This window comes from Poecilia formosa, unplaced genomic scaffold (assembly GCF_000485575.1).
Source record: "Poecilia formosa unplaced genomic scaffold, Poecilia_formosa-5.1.2 Scaffold114, whole genome shotgun sequence".
NCBI classification, from domain to species: Eukaryota; Metazoa; Chordata; class Actinopteri; order Cyprinodontiformes; family Poeciliidae; genus Poecilia; species Poecilia formosa.
The window spans coordinates 300,434-316,688 of NW_006800053.1; the positions used below are offsets into that span (position 1 = coordinate 300,434).

The following is a 16,255-nucleotide window of genomic DNA, read 5'->3' on the forward strand; positions in this document are numbered from 1 at the left end:
TGATTGTTTTTTTTCTCTGTGCTCTGATTATGCAGCATGCATAACACACAGCAAATTATTAGGTTAAGTGTTTGTGCACTGATGCAGCCAGATTGTTGGTTTTCCAGTCGATGTGAGCATAATGTGACGTTTTCATGTAGAATAAGTTCTGAAAATGTTTTATTCTTGATTTTCAAGTCACAAAAAGCTAACATCTATTTATTTAGTTTGATTTCTTTAGTTAGTTGTATGAATTGTTTGTTTTTGTTTCAAACATCTCGTTCTTAACACTCTACCTCGTGTCTCTATAACATTTATTTAAAGAAATGTGCAGTAATGAAAATGGTTGATTGGGGAGTGTAAATTTTGTGAATACGCTTCATTTTTTGACATATTAAACCATCATAACTATTAGGATTAGAATTGGCTTTTGTCACACTGCAGTAAACCTGAGTAATCATACTGCAGTTTTATCTAGAAATATAAATGATGCCACTAAAATCAGTGTTCATTCTTTTCCCATGTATATTTATTGGTCCCATCAATAAAAGTGGGCCGATAACAAACAATATTTAAAATCACACGTAAATACGTTGTTCACCCGAGAAGCGATTAAAAAAACATGCTGCACCATCTTCCTCCTACCACTTCCTGTCGTCTTCTTTGTTGTTTCCTCCAGTAGCAACATCCAGTCGTTGATCAAGTGACTCGTGCGATGCGATAAAAGTGTCTCTATTGCAGTTTTACAAAATAAACTAATTTCCACACAGCAACAAAAAAAACACTTCATCCCAGCGCCATAACTTTTTTTTATCGATAAACACCAGTTGCCATGTTTCCATTAAGCAAATTTGTTTTTGTAATTCAATTGAATTTGCACAATTATGTGGTCAACAAAACACAACCTTTGTAGGAAAGCATCACATTTAAGACGGAAAACAAAGGTGGGTGTGAGAGCATTTGGGTTGCCATAGAGAAACGTGACACCAAAGACACACAGGTTAGAAAACTTTCTGAAATATTTATAAGGGAGGAGTGAATAAAAACTGGGAAGGTGTCTGTGAGGTCAGAAATGACAATAAAAACCAACACAGCTGACTCAAATGGTCCAACTTCAAATCTGCAGAGTAACACTAACGAACCATCACTGGATTGAATCAGAGGAAAAACTAAAACATCGACTCTTGATCACCGACTTTAGGACTCCAGTTTTTAAGCATTGTGCCAGTCGTGTAATGAAAAGTAGAGTGGCGGCTGCTGGAGAGAAAAACACACACACACACCGACACACACGACAACTTGCAACCGAGCGCTGCCGAGGCAGCAGCAGAGCTGTAAAGTAATCTCAAAGGTTTAATAGGTTAGTTTGGCACAGCGTGTTTTTGCAAAGCTTAATGGAAAGCACTTAGTTTAATTATTTTCAAATCTAAAAGGAAAGTCTCAAAAGAAGAAGCTGCGTTGAGTTATGTTTATGGGATAATTTTTCCTGGCTACAGTTTTCTTTACAAATACTGGCTAATTATGCTTTAAGATGGGATACAATGTTTCTTAAGGTGTTTTCAGGTATTTTTATGCTGTATTCTCTCTTAAATAGGTCATTAGAAAACATTTAAAAATAGATATACACAGAGTTAAGATTAATTCAAGGTTTTAAGTCCACATGCTTTACTGAAATATAAAATATCAGCTGTTTATGGCTGTTTTTAAATAGAGTTTGTAACATATTGAAAGTTAATGAAAACTTAGAATCATAAATCTTATTTGCACTTATGAAACCTGCTGCAGTCATCTCAAATTTAATCTGATTTAATGTCACGGTAAAATAACAAACATTGTGTCTTTACAGTGTATGTAAATATGGAAAGAAGGTTATTGAGCTCCTCAGAGGCACTCGTTGATATTTTTAGTATTAATAATAATGCTGTGGGGAAAAAGAAGCCCAAGAGGCCAGATTGTGTAAAGTCAACATTTAAATTGTTTCGGATTTATTCGAGCCTCTGCTGTTAGAAGGGGGGAAAATGCAGAAGTCTCTTCTGAAAACATGAATAAATTCGTTAAATCATTTTCCTGAAGTCTTTCTTGACTAACGTCGGACCAGATGATCATCAATTTCATTTATGTAGCACCGATTCCCCTTTGACAGCAAAGCCAGTGTGATGCAACACACTTGTTTACCTAGATAGAACTGCCATATTGATTTAGCTTCTTCAATTTTAGTATTGGTTTGCCTTCAGGCCAGAGATTTTTATTTATTTTTGTGCACATTGTTTATTTGGGGAAAATAGCTTCAGATTCGCTGTTTAAACAGCATAACCTCGTCGTTGGGTAAACCACAGCGGTTCACACCGGGTTACGGGTCGGATCTGTTTAACACGAGTCGACTCCACCGTGTTTTCATCGCGTTACCGACGGAGGCCGTTTGTTTTCTCTGTGAATTATTGATCTCCAAAAACAGAAAACAAACTTCGTGGAGGCAAACGAAGGTAACTCTAATTAAGCGCACACCTCCTTGACATTTTCAGCGAGCCTCCACAACTCGTCTCTGCGTCGCTGGAGCAGGAATCTTCTCGAGTTGTGTTGCGAACAACAAAATAACGAGATGCGGTTTGAATCTCAACGAGGCGTAAATTAGAAATTCAAGCAAGAAATGATCACATAGGAGGCGCTGACAAAACGCTAATGAATATGCAAGCAAAAAAAAAGATAATTTATTTCCATGTGTGGAAGTTTAACAGATACGTGCAGCGCCCTGAGACAGCTCCACTGCAGCGTCTGTTTGACCAGGTTAATGAGAGCAGATGAAGGGCAGAAACTGCCAGGGCTTCAGCAACTGTTGCCGCAGTTCGCCTCCGACTGCTCTCTGCTCGTTTAGCGTCTGCAGGGAATTAAAGATGGCTATCTTTGCACACGTTCAAGTACAGTTCAATGTAATTTGCATTCATACACGCTCTATATTAGCTCCCGTGTGGCAGCACCTCCAGGGGAGATATTTTAGTGCAATGCACTCAGGCAATAAAAAAGAAAAAAACAAAAAAAAAAACACGACTGCTGGTCTTTTCTGTGTAACCGCTTCGTTTTCTCATTGCTTCGATTCCTTCTTCCTCCCTGGATTGGGATGTAAAGTATTTACTTTGATTTCTGCCTAGCACTTTGGCTGCAAACCAAAACATGATTAGATCCAGACGTGAATGTAGGAGTTTTCTCCAGACTGAACTATGCTAGTTTAAAGCCACACTCTGTGTTTTTTGGCTTTGACAAATGCTCTGAGAACGTCCTTTTCTTGGGCTAAATAATGAGTTTATGCTAATTCCAGATGAGAAGTGGAAGTGTTTAGGCTTCGCCGGTCTCTTGTCTTTCTCACACAGCACACCGATCTCTTGATATTTTCATGCTTTGTGTTTTCTCCCCGTCTTTGTCAAGCGGCCAGCTCGCTCCCCGTGGTGCTGAAGCTGCTCTGTCTGACGCAGGCCAGCGACCCGCCTTCACCCTCCATCTACAGTAACATGGAGGGAGTGTGTTTCAAGCTGCTCTACCACGGTGAGATGGAAATGTAGCGTTAATCACTCCCTCTGTCACGTTTGCGTGGCCTGTCTGCGTCATCTAACTCCCTGCTTCACGAAAGCACAGCAAAACATGTTGGGTTTCAGATGAACGTTGTCAGAGATGCAGCAGAAGAGACGCTAAACTAGTTTATTCCTATAGATTATGGAAGCATAAGTGTATAGTACATCAACAAGTAAAGCTTATAATGTTCTTCTTTTACTTTCTCACATTTTGCTGTGTCATAATCACAATTTTTATAGTAATTTATTAGGATTTTATGGAATTGGTTGGATTTTTCTGTACTTTGCTGGAATAAAACCTTTGCTTTCAGAGAAGGTTGCCACGGTTACAAAAACGTTGATAATTATCACGTCGATGTTAATTTTCAGTACTGTGAGAACCCCACTTTGAGTACAAACGCATCTCCGTCTGAATGCAAAATTTAAAGTTACGTTCTCTGTGTATAATTCTCGTTCAACTCGTTTCGTCGGTTTCAATTAATTTGTGAACGAGTTAATTTCCCCGACGGTTTTCTCGAGGCGGATGATCGGTGAGTTTAACTCACTCGAATCATCTCATAACCTCAAGAAAGCAAATGTTTGTTTTCTCGAGATCGACTCATTGTCTGGAGAAAACCATCGGGGGGAAAAGTACATGCGGAAAAAAGTTTGTGGTTGTCGCACGACAAAATGTGACCAAAGGGGTAAAGTCGGTTTTTAAACACTGGTGCCGACACGGCCCTCTTTGCCAGAAACCATGTTACACACGGTGTGTTTCATTGTTTTATTGATGATTGTTGTTTTTGTGTAACAAACATGGTTACTTTTAAAATTGTAGATTTTGTTACAGAGGATTAGCACACTCATGAAGTTACTCAACCTAAAAGAACTTAATTAATTTTGAGTAATTTCACCTACTCAGGCATTGTTGATGTGTGTGTGTGTGTGTGTGTGTGTGTCAGTGAGTAGCGTAGCTGGGATGCTGAAGCCTACCGACACAGAGAGCCTGCTGCCTGCCTTCAACTTCTTGCAGTGCTGCCTGCGTCTGTCCCCGGCACACAGCAGTGACCGAGGTGAGGCGCCTTTTAGCTCTGCCTGTTTGACTGAGCTCCCATTTATTTCTGTTCCTGTTTCTCTTGACGTCGCATCGTTTATAAGCGCTGCCTGTTTTTTGTTTTTTTTACTCCTGATCAAAATGTTAAGACTGAGGAAGGAATTACAAACATTCACATTCGGTACTGGTGGCGTCTAACAAGGTTAGTAATTAGAGCTCCAAACACGAAATGGCAGCAAGAGAAAAAAACTAGAGTAGATAAATTATGGCATTAAACTGGTTGGGGATTCACACTGTCATGAATCCTCGATGGGAATGTGGGGAAAAAAGACTTTCTGTCCTTAAACGTGGAAGGATTGTTGCGCTGACATTCATTTTAATCTTCTTAGCTGATTCAATGGGTTGTTACGGGATATAAAAGTGATAGCAATGTTAGTAAATGTTGCAATTGAAGCGTTGACCTGTGATAAATGGAAAAATAAGTAAAAAGTCTCGCTGTTTTTCTGTTTTGGGCTTGCAGCAAACAAAGACCACAGATAACGAGCTGCAGGAAAAATAAAATTCAATATTTTTTCTCTTCTAAGCAACAAAAAAGTTGCTTCTGGCCAGTTTCTGCTGTTTGATAGTAAAACCCAGTTATAGTTTAAAACCCAGAACACATTTCCACCTTTTTACCTTATGAAACTTTTCATGCTGAATTAAACAAATGTCACTGAATATATTACAGGTGTAGACCATGAATGCATAGTACGTAGTAATTCCTCTGTCATCTGTCCTCTGCGATAGGGTTTCATCATTTCTTTATTACACCTCAAAAAATGGGAAAAATTTCAAAATTTGTCTTCACTCATTTCAGATCTTATTTATCATATAGATTCATTAAACATTAAATACGTTATTTCTTGTAATTTTGATGACTATAGCTTCCAGAGAACAAGAACATTACATAAGATCAATAACAAAATGACAAAATATACAGAAATGTTTAATTTATTATTTAATTTATCAAATTTGTTGCCATATGATTGATAAATTCTTACTGCATTACATGCCTGCATTAGACACAAATGTTACGAAAGACTAAATGGTGAAAATGTTTTTTTTCCCTAACTCTGATACTGACTTTTTTTATTTTAATCTTTTTTGCTAGTTATCCAGAGTGATGTTTATAAAATTGCACCAAAACCTGCCTGCCTCTGCTTGTCTTGAACAGCGAGAATAAATTTACTTGCTCACACAGAATCATGTTGATTAATTTCCAGCATTTCACAGGAACTGAAAAAAGCTCCTGTTTAAATTAAAATGAATAAATAAAAATGTGGCATATCTCCCAAAAACAGATAAACTGAAAATTTACATACCACAATTTGAAGCGGCTCATGCATTATTCAACAAAAATAAAAATTTGGGTTGTTTTTGTTTTGTTTGTTTTTTTGATGCTGAATATTATAAATCCTAACCCTTTCTGACAAAAAATGGTCCAGCAGAAATAAACATCAAATTAGTCAAAACAAGCTTTTTGGATGATCATCAATCGCTGCATGATGATTATGGAACAAAGACATTTTGTTAGCAATTTGCCAAAACTCAGTCAGACAAAAAGTAATTAGTGCATCAGCTCTGAATACTTTTTTGTTTTCATTTGATTTGCAGTTTAACTTTGTTTGCAACAGGAATCCAAACAACCCAAATTAAAAATGTCTTCCCTGAAATCAAAGACAAAACAAATATGTGAACAAAATTACACACACACACACACCATCTGATGTGATTGGTTACACAAGTTGAATTTCCCTGCTCAAGACCCCATGGAGGAGAAAAAGCTCAGCAGAGGTCAGCAATGAGCTGCATTGTGGTTAATAAGGTGGCGCTTGGTAGCAAGAGAGCAGGGATCCAGATGGGAGGGAAAGTCTTATTACGCCAGTACTATTTTTCTGTATTGGTGCTTCTGCTGCTGCAGCCAGTCTGTTTTCTCTCTCTGCTGCTGCTTCTTCATGTGTGGTGAGTTCAGTCGTTTCAGCCTGAGGCCAGTGAGTGTTTGAGCCGATGGTGCAGGGATCCTACCAGGTTCCTGTATGTGAAATGGAAATCTTCTGCCAGGACGAGGCTAACCCGTACAATGACCACTTTACTGCTGGGCCATGATTTATATGATTACAGCATCATTTTTGATAAGCTTAGGTGATGTAAAAACAGCTGCCATCATAACTTTCCAAGGATTCAAAGTCCTATTGATGAGATCCCAGAAAAACAGCAGGAGTAACTTGTTTTATTTTAGAGAAACTGCTCTCTCTCTCCGTTAACGTAAAACTATTTTGAAATTATTTGAAATTACACTTAGCTCAACTAGCCTTCTACAATTTTATAAAGAACAGGACTATAAAATGGTTCACTGTAAAGTGGCATCAAAATAACAATGAGAAAATAGTTCAGATAACTAGGGATGCACAATATTATCAGTATCGACCGATGTTAGATGTAAAGTTTAATTTAATATCAGCCATTTCGTCAAAATAACCAGTATAAATGGTGTTGTTTTTATATGACAAACCAGTGACAATGAGGTCTGCAGCACAACATCATGGCGTCACGCGCGCCTCAGTGTCAGCAGTGTGGAAGTTTTTTTAAAGAGTCGGAAGCTGACAGCAGAACTGCTTTTTGCAATGGCTGCCCAGCATCACTGATGTGAGGAGGAGCAACAACAATGTCCTCCAACACTTCAAACCTAATTAACCACCTCTAGAATCACCATTCTGAGCGTTGCGATGAGTTCATGGTGGCCAAAAGGAAAAGTGAGAGAGCAGGTAAAAACCTCACCAGCAGTCCATTTTACAAGCTCTGGATAAATATCGGTATTGGTATCAGTTATTGGCCAACTGAGTTTTAGTATATCAGCATATCGGATATCAAAACTCGCATATCATGCATCCCTACAGAAAACAATGCTATTATTACATCAATCAGTGTGTTTTCTTTTAGCAGTAATTGTACAAATTGCTACTGTTTTGTTTTTAAACCATTTAAGCATTTTAGTTTTTCAAATTTTGTCCTATTATTGAGATCTATGTAGTAGTGGTTAACAGATTGCAGTTTTTTTGGCCAATCATAATCTTTAAAAAGTCTGACCTGCCGATTCTGAGCTGGACTGGTGCAATATCAGGTTTTATCGTTGGGATCTGGGTTGGTTTGGTTTTGGATTTTTGTCTTTAATGGTGTCCCTTAGTTTTTCTGTTTAGCTTGTCCTGTTTTCCACTCCTGTTCTTCCTTAGTGATTCTAGTTATGGTCCTTGTTTCTAGTTATTTTATTTTATCATGTTTCTTTAGTCTAATTATTCTTTAGTGTTAAAATTAATCCCCATTTCCCTGTATTCTCTCCCTCGCTCTCCTGTGTCACTTTCTCTTTCCCCCTCCTCAGCCTGGCTCCTGCTCCTGCTGCTCACACCTGCAATTAATTAGCTCATCAGTCTAGGTCTTTTGTCAAGCTCACAACATTACCTGTATTTAAGCTCTTCTTTGTCGGTCACTACTTGCCTGTTCACCTCGTTTCTTTCTTTACTTCACCTCTCCTCATGGTCCTCTGTGATCTCCTCGTCTCTGATTTTTATTTGTATTTTTTGTGCTTCCCTGGACGTTCCTTTTTGTAACTTGGTTTCTGGTTTTTGTTTTATTAAATATTCTCAACTATACTTCATCTGTTGCCTGCTGCATTTGGGTCCACTTCAACAACACACCAGGACAGTTCATACTACACCTTGAATCATTGATCTCACAACACAATGACAGCAGTCGGGTGACTCTGGTTGATCACATGCATGCAGACGTGAACCGATGGAAACAGTAGGTGATTTTTAGACCTTTGCGGATTTAGATATGATTGGTTTCATGTTAGAATCAGCCAATCGGATAAAATGTAACAAAGGTTGTCAAGATCAGCCTTCAAAGGCACAACTTTCCTTTCAGACTTGCATTAATTTCATTCCAGGTTTTTCTTTTCTCATCTTGGAATGGTCACATTTTATACAGCAGGTGAAAAAAAAAATCAATCTGCTGATAGACAAAAAATGATTCTTCACTGTACTCAGAGCTGTATTTCTTATTTTTTATTTTTGCATTACATAACTCTCCCCTCACAACCATGTGTGGCTGAGATCAGAAAGGATCACTGTATCGCCTGGAGCCGAAGAAAATTCATCACCTTTTCCCACCGTTGGTAGATTGAAATCTTAATGCTGTCTTGTAGATTGAAATTAGACCGAGGTTACACTGTAGGAATATCTGCAGTAAATCGAAAGTGAAGTTTTGTGTTTACTCTGTAAAAAATGGCTAAAAATGATCGAGAACTACGTTTGAGCTTGGAAAGATATGAAGGAGCCGTGATTATGCTTTTAGATTCGCTTTCAGAAAGAGGCCCTGCTGGTCTGGGTTGTGTGAAATTGGTGCCGTAGAATTTGTCAAGCGAGCGATGAAATCAAAAGATTGCACTAAAGTCTCCACTTATAACTCTGGTGCCCAGACGGCCAAACTGGTGGCTTGATGGTTATTCACGTTCTTGGGGATTAAATGTCTTACCGCAAAATCCCAATTGCTCTACTTTGGGGAAAATTAAAGAATGATTTGTGATGTTTTTCCTTTTCCATCGGTGCAAAAGGCCACAAACTGAAAAATATTCAGTTAACATGACCTCTGTGTGCAATTGCAAAGCATAAAATGACAAATCCCATGAATGGTCTTCTTTGCAGCGGTCTCCGTGTTGCTCTCCAACCGTGGGCTGATGGACCAGCTGCAGACAGTCGTCTCTTCCTCCTCCACTCCGTCCCCCCCTCCGCCCTCCTGTCCTCCTTTGGCTCTGCTGTGCTGCAGCCATCTTCTCCTCTCCTCCCTCATTACCTTGCAGCGCGTTCACTCCACTCAGGTACACACCGCCGCTTGTCTCAGCTCTTATCACAACTCCAGGCCTGAACTTCACACAAAAACAGAAACAGTCAAGGGCGAGACACACAACACTCGGCAAACGTGACTAAAAGAGCCGACTGTGGCTGTGGAATAGGGAACAATTGCATTCATTTGATATGTATCACAGTGCAAATCTGCTCTGCTTTATTCTGCTCACAATGGAGGTGTAATAGATTCTTGAATACGACGATTTTAACCTTAATCCTTAACTCTGATTGCCTCGCACTTACATTTTTTTTCCTCTTTCCTCTCTCTCATGTTTATCTCTTTTGTAAGGTTCATAAGAGCATCATTTGGAGTCTGGACACAGCCGTGCACCGACTGTTTTGCCAAAAACGAAACACAGACAATCTCTTGCTGGGTAACGACAATGTTTTTAATGTTTTAAGACTAGTTCTTTCAGGAAAGAAAAGGTTTATCTAAGTGTGATTTTTTTGGAGAATTGATTAATTTTTGATTGACTCGTGGTTTTGTTTTTTGTCTCTGTTCATGTCTGCAACCTGCCACTCACCAGAATTACAGAAATAAATTCACTAAATCAAGACGAGCCAATTTTGAAAAAAATCATGTTTTTCGATTTAATAAAAAAACAAAATATGCTACGATGATGTACTTTTTCCAACTGCATCAAAATTGGTGCAACGGAAACTTGTTTTTTTCCCTCATCACACCAGTTTGCATACAGCAGCAACATGCTGGTTTTTTTTCAGAGCTTTTCACATGAACAACCGTATTCCCATGTGATTTTAATTTCATCTCTTTATAAATGAAAATATTGTAGTTTTTTTTTTTTCAACATTCGCAGAATGTCAGGAATGTTTTGTGCACATCTCTAATGGAGACACAGCTAATGACACACACTTTAGTGTTTTCCCACGCAGTCTGGTTAACACAAGTTCTCCCAGAGTATGAAACATTTTTACATGCTGCGTGAATCACAGGATGCTAATCCGACTCTCTTACCTCCAGTTTGCATAAAGTTCTGCAAACTTCCTGTCAGAGCTTCATCTTTAGTGGAGTCTCCTAACCCCATGCTTGCGTTTCACGCTCACTCATCATATTAAATGTCCCACAAACCACTGTGGCGCTCGTAGACGGATCATCCCTGCTGCTCCTGTGTCTCTGTCTGTCAGCTGAATAAGTAGCCTGTCAGGGTCACTGTGATTTATTGGCTCCCTCCTTCTGCGCACCGATCTCTCTTTCCCTCCCTCTCCGCTCGCTCCTCTCCATCTCACTGTCTCAGTTTTTAGCTCCCCAATGTTTGCCGTTCCAGCACTGCTTTTTTTTTTCATCTCTGTCTTAGTTTCCTCTTTTGTGCGCACTAATTAGGGCTTGTTCCTCAGGGCGATTAGATCTGGGTGTTCATGGCGTCAGTGTGTTTCAGATGGTTGGCCCCTTTTAGTTTGGATTCTTCTCTTTTAGTCGCAGTTTTTGGGCTTGGTTATTGTTCCTTAGACCTTCTCTCTCTCTCTCTCTCTCTCTGCACTCAGACATGTTCAACTCGTTGCCTGAGCTCTCTGACACGTATTGGTTCAAAAATTGCTCTGGTTTGCCTTTACTTGTTTCCACTCTGCCTCAGTTTCTGCTGCTGTTAGGTTTTTCCAATCATCCAGTCAGTCATGTACCACTCTGAGCTTTTACATCTTGTGTTTGCTGTTTTCTTTCCATGTCCGTCTTGTCTTTGTTCACCAGTTTATTCATCAGATCTTCTGGAAAAAACAGTAAAGGAAATGGTAAAAATAACATTTCTGACAATTCTGTCAGTTTTTTTTTTTTTTTAATGTAACATCATTAGGTGAAATTTAATCTTGCAGCAATTAATCAAAATTTCTATCATTAGACGGTTTTCACAATAAATGATAAACAATACGATTATCGAGGAGGTTCATAAGGTGTGGACAGCGGCTCAAGTCAGAACTTCATGAGTCGTCACACAGACATTCATCCAGAATGTGGCCTCCAAACATGTTTAGCCACTTCTAAAACAGAGACTGTATTAGAATAGATGCAGTAATTCATGCAAAAGGAGCCCCAGCCAAGTGCAAACACTGAACAGTACATAGATACTTTTCATCCGCTGTAAGCCATATCCATTAATCTATTAACAATGTATGAGTCTCACTTTCTAAATTAAACTGCTGAAATAATTTACTGAAATGCACCTTTTTTATTTTTTATCTTACCTCTTTCTCATTTTCCTCTCTAGTCAGCTACCTTCGGATGCTGCAGGCTTTGCTTGACGCTGACCTGGCGTCACCAGTGGTGTGTCTGAGCACCGGGCCCGGACTAGTCGGGCCCCGGCCTCTGGCGCCTGAAGATGGAGCGCTGTACCCACTTGGCTCGACGGGGGCCCAGTGCCTCCTAATCACTCTCAGCGGTCTTCTTATGCAGGTGCTGCACCACATGTGGAATCACGTTCTGCAATATTCATGTCGGCAATATCACAGTCGCAAAAAGAGTGCTTGAATGCTGTTATTATGCTGTAATTCAAATTCTATATGCAAATTGTTCATGCCGACACTAAATATGACCTGCGGTTTCCTAGTACAGAGCTGTACAATATATCTTCATTGCAATGCAGAGTCAGCCTGGGCTGCATGAATATCAAACAGTGAAAGTTGGTCATTGAAATTGAAAGTGTCTGACTTTGCATATCAACGTTTGAGCACATTCTAAGTTTATTTATTTTGCACCTTTCATAGATTAGGATCCTGAAGTGCTTCACAGAAAACATGATTAAATTAAAACATTAATAAAAAGACAAAGGGCAAATTAAATGGTGCCAATAATGATCCTGTTAATAGTTTAGGACACGTTGAATTTGCTCCATGTGATAAATGTGTTACTGTAGTTTAGACAAGAGGAAATACAAGCATCAATAACCGTCTCCATTGTTTAGAAATGTTTCTAAAATCCAAACCGTTTTGAACAAGTTGTTTTAAGAGACGTTGATTGGTTGGAAAAAGATTATTTTTCAAGTTTGTTTTTTTTAAAGGTTCAGTTCAAAGGAGTTATTTTGTAACAAGTTTGTAATTAATTTTTCCATTCAAGCAATTTAGTTTGAAGATTTCACGGTTTTTTGAAGTAACAGTGCAGCTTAAATCAAAGAGACAGGAGATGATATGATGTTAAAAGATTTATATATATTCAACCAATTGAACAGATCATAAAATGAAAAAATAAATAAAAATGGGATAAACACACAGCCTTGGAGAACCCCACAAATTGTTATTACAATTATTACAGTCTGGCATGTTGTGGTTTATATACTAAAGTTTATGTTCAAAAAAATATCTAATTATCTAATTCCACAGGTTACCACCAAACAAACAGCTAACTAACTAACCCCACCAGGCTAAGAGTTGTTTGTTTAATTGTTGTAGGTTTTCTTTTTAAGCACCAGTTCCTGCTGATCTTTACTGGTCTCCATGCTGAGAACTTCAGCAAATGAAGTCAAGTCATGGATAAAGAACCAACAAATTTTGGACACTAATGAAACGTCTGAAACAAGTGTTTTTGTGTTTGCCATTTTTAAGACTTTACAGTTGGAGTTTAGGTATTGCTAAGAATATCTTCCAATAAAACATAATTACCTAGTCATATTTTCAAATTTCCTGTCAACTTTAAAAAAACAAACATTTAACTCAAAAACATGGTGGGCCACAGGATGACAGCCCTACACTCCTACCGCCAGGCTTAGCAAGCTTTCTGTGGGAAACCCTGCTTATGTTTTTAAAAAGATGAGCAGAAATTTAAATTATTTCTTATTTCTGAATTGGTGATGAGATTTGTTCACAGAAACTGCACAGCTGTTTTGAAGAGAAGACTGTGTGTCTCTCTAGAAATGCAAAGACAATAGAAGCTATAAATGCACATCACAGTTTTTAGATTTTTAAGCACTACAAATACTATTGCAAGGCCTGTATGTGTCTTGTAATACTGTGTCTGTGCTGCAGCGCACCAACCTTTGGCTCCTTATCTCCCCTTTGTGTAAAAAAATAAATAAAAGCGTTAGCGCGATGGTTCAGTGCTCTGTGGTCTGCTGCTCTGCAGCTGATATGAGTAACAGTTCCCAAACCACTCCTCTGCTATTTTGCTCTCTCTACTCTTGGTTCTTTGGTTCAGCTGCAGAAGGGAAGCGCCACAGCTCCTCTCTTCTCCCTCCGTTCATGTTTGCATCCTCATCTGGCTGAAGGATTTGCTCCAGTCCCTTCACCGATTCTCTCGCCTCCTTCTGCCCGTCCCGTTGACTCCTGTCTCTCTCCCTCTCTGCCTGTAGCTTAGGTTATAACTCCACTGTTGTTTTATACATCTTCCTGGCCTACTTCTGTAATTTTGGACACCATGCAGCGCTCCCTGTCAGCTTCTGTACTGTGGGAGAAGCATGCATTATTAAAACCTTGCTCAGTCACTGTCACCCGTGTCATCTTGTTGTCCTTTCTGTGTCTGAATGCATCTCTGTCCATCTGCGGGCATGTGTCTGCGTTTTTTGTTTCTCCCTCTGCATCTGTTGCTTTATTTTCTCCCAAGTGAGTTCACATTATTATTATTATTTCTTCAACAAAATGATTGTATTTTTTCAAAATTTGCAAGAGCGTACCCTGCTTTTCCTGCTTGAAGGATAAAATAAAATCCTCTCTACTGTTTTGTCCAGTAAACATTTGTGTTTTCCAGGATACGACTGTTTAAATACACAAGGCCGTCTGAGCTATTTGTTAAAAATCTGCCGATTGAGTTTTTACACCAGAGAGATTGAACAACTCGCACCTTTCTGCATCCACCAGACAGCTTATCACAGCAATCTAATGACAAATGTAACTGCTGAAGACGCATCAGGCCGTCGCAGCTTGCAATTTGTCACTGTCGCCTCACTTTCTTACTGTTGTCAAGATGACATACGAGCGTAGTGACGGAGCGCTCCCGACTCCCTTATGCGTTTCCTTCTGTGTAGAAGGATCCTTTCATCAGTCCAGACCGGTCCTGTGATTAAGAAGTGGTGCTGAGTGCGGCCATTCCTCACCTCTGTCGTCTTCTTAAAGAACTGTGGAAACAAAAATATTTTTGTTGGGTTCCTTAAAGATTTTTGAGTCTATTTGTTTCCACATTGAATAGCTTGTAATAGCTAGAAATAGCTTGTACCTTTTTTTTAGTAGTGTATCACAATTCAGGCACAAACTTCAGTATATTTCATCTGGATTTTAATTGATTAACCAGAAAAAGAAGCGGCTTAGATAAATGGATATTCATGTGATGGAATGGCACAGTCAAAGTCCACACCTTGAAATTAGACATTGAAATTCAATGTTCATAGATGCTCTCCAACCCATTTGACTGAGGTTTAGGAAAGAAACGTCTTTACGTCTTAGCACAAAAGATTTGTAACAAAGGCTTGTTCTTTAAAGTATGGACACAGAAAAACTGAAAGAATTCACAGATTATCTCAGATGTTTTGATAATTTGCATCATTTTCTTTCCACTTCACAGTTGCCTCGATATCGAACCATCAATCACATAAAATCCCCAAAAAACACATCGAACAATGTAACAACTTGAAGTGGCTTGTTCTCGAGCGTTTTTAGTAAACATGAGCTGCTGATATTTCACATGCGTTTTCTCAGGAGAAAAGTAATAATTTCAGCTCTCCAGTTCTGTATTGTTGGTTTCTCTAACGGTCGTGTGGATGTTTTCCTTCTCAGAAACACGAGTTGCTGCTGAGAACGTCGGTCAACTGTCTGAACTCCCTCCTGGGCTTCCTTAAAAGAAAGAATCCTGATTTAGGTACAAAACAGCTGAAATAGTTCATTAATAAGTCATTGCATTGAACTCATGTCATGCAGCCCTCAAGTTCTACTATTCAAATCAATGTATATATATTTTATTTCTGTTAACACTGCAGCACAAACCACGTTTTACAATCTTTGATGTTTTAGGCTTTTAGTTTTCTGTGTTTGGACTGTGAATTTTCATTTTCCTCTTCTTTTCTTTTGGTTTGTCTCTTGTTTTAATTAGCCAAGCAGGCAGTGTGTCAGCCTTGGTCTCAGTTCCTCCTCTACTGCAATTTCAGCTCGGGAGAGAAATGCCTTCTGCACCCCGCTCTTCTCAGACTCATCACACTTGTAAGTTATTTCCCACAAACGCTTCTCTGAGCATGAAAATTTAATGTGTATCGTAATATAAACGTGTTTACATAACCAGGGTAAAGGGTGAATATTGTGTTATGTAGGTTAATGCAAGAGAACTGCAGAAAAAGTCTTGAATGTTTCATTCAGATATTGCTGGGAAGGAATAGCTGGAACTACTAGATATCTCTAGTCCTGAAACTAACCAACGCATCTGGGATTTCTGTCATGATTTAATTGATTTGGTCAAATAAAGTATCACCTTAATTGTTCGCTTTGCAGTCTCATCAGGACGCTGCAAAGTCTTTTGGTGATTATAGCGGCCTAAAATTACTGATTTTGCAGCACATTTTTCAAAAAGCTGCAGCCAGTGTTGCAGATTTTTTTTAAGCCTTATTTTTGCCATGACATGTTTTTAGCATATTTAAAGTACAAATAACATTTTCAAGTACTTTCTTGAAATAGCATGCGTATCCCTTCCGTGGACTTAAGAGACAGGATCACTTGGACCCCAGAAGTTTTTTTAGTCTGTGCACTGTCCCACTTTTACAAGGTTTTTTTGAGTGTGGTTTCGGGAACTGACGGTCTGATGGGACAATTCCCCACTT

General features: G+C 38.9%; 1 protein-coding gene across 2 annotated transcripts in view; it reads left to right on the forward strand.

Annotated features, from left to right (window-relative positions):
• mei1 (meiotic double-stranded break formation protein 1) overlaps window positions 1-16,255 on the forward strand; it is a 58,583-nt gene that overhangs the window by 36,823 nt on the left and 5,505 nt on the right. For both annotated transcript variants that reach the window (XM_007560238.2, XM_007560240.2), the window contains 7 exons: window positions 3,400-3,516; window positions 4,484-4,594; window positions 9,315-9,487; window positions 9,805-9,889; window positions 11,735-11,919; window positions 15,225-15,306; window positions 15,538-15,644. In XM_007560238.2, the coding sequence (XP_007560300.1) occupies window positions 3,400-3,516; window positions 4,484-4,594; window positions 9,315-9,487; window positions 9,805-9,889; window positions 11,735-11,919; window positions 15,225-15,306; window positions 15,538-15,644 (860 nt within the window). The remainder of the gene's footprint in view (window positions 1-3,399; window positions 3,517-4,483; window positions 4,595-9,314; window positions 9,488-9,804; window positions 9,890-11,734; window positions 11,920-15,224; window positions 15,307-15,537; window positions 15,645-16,255) is intronic.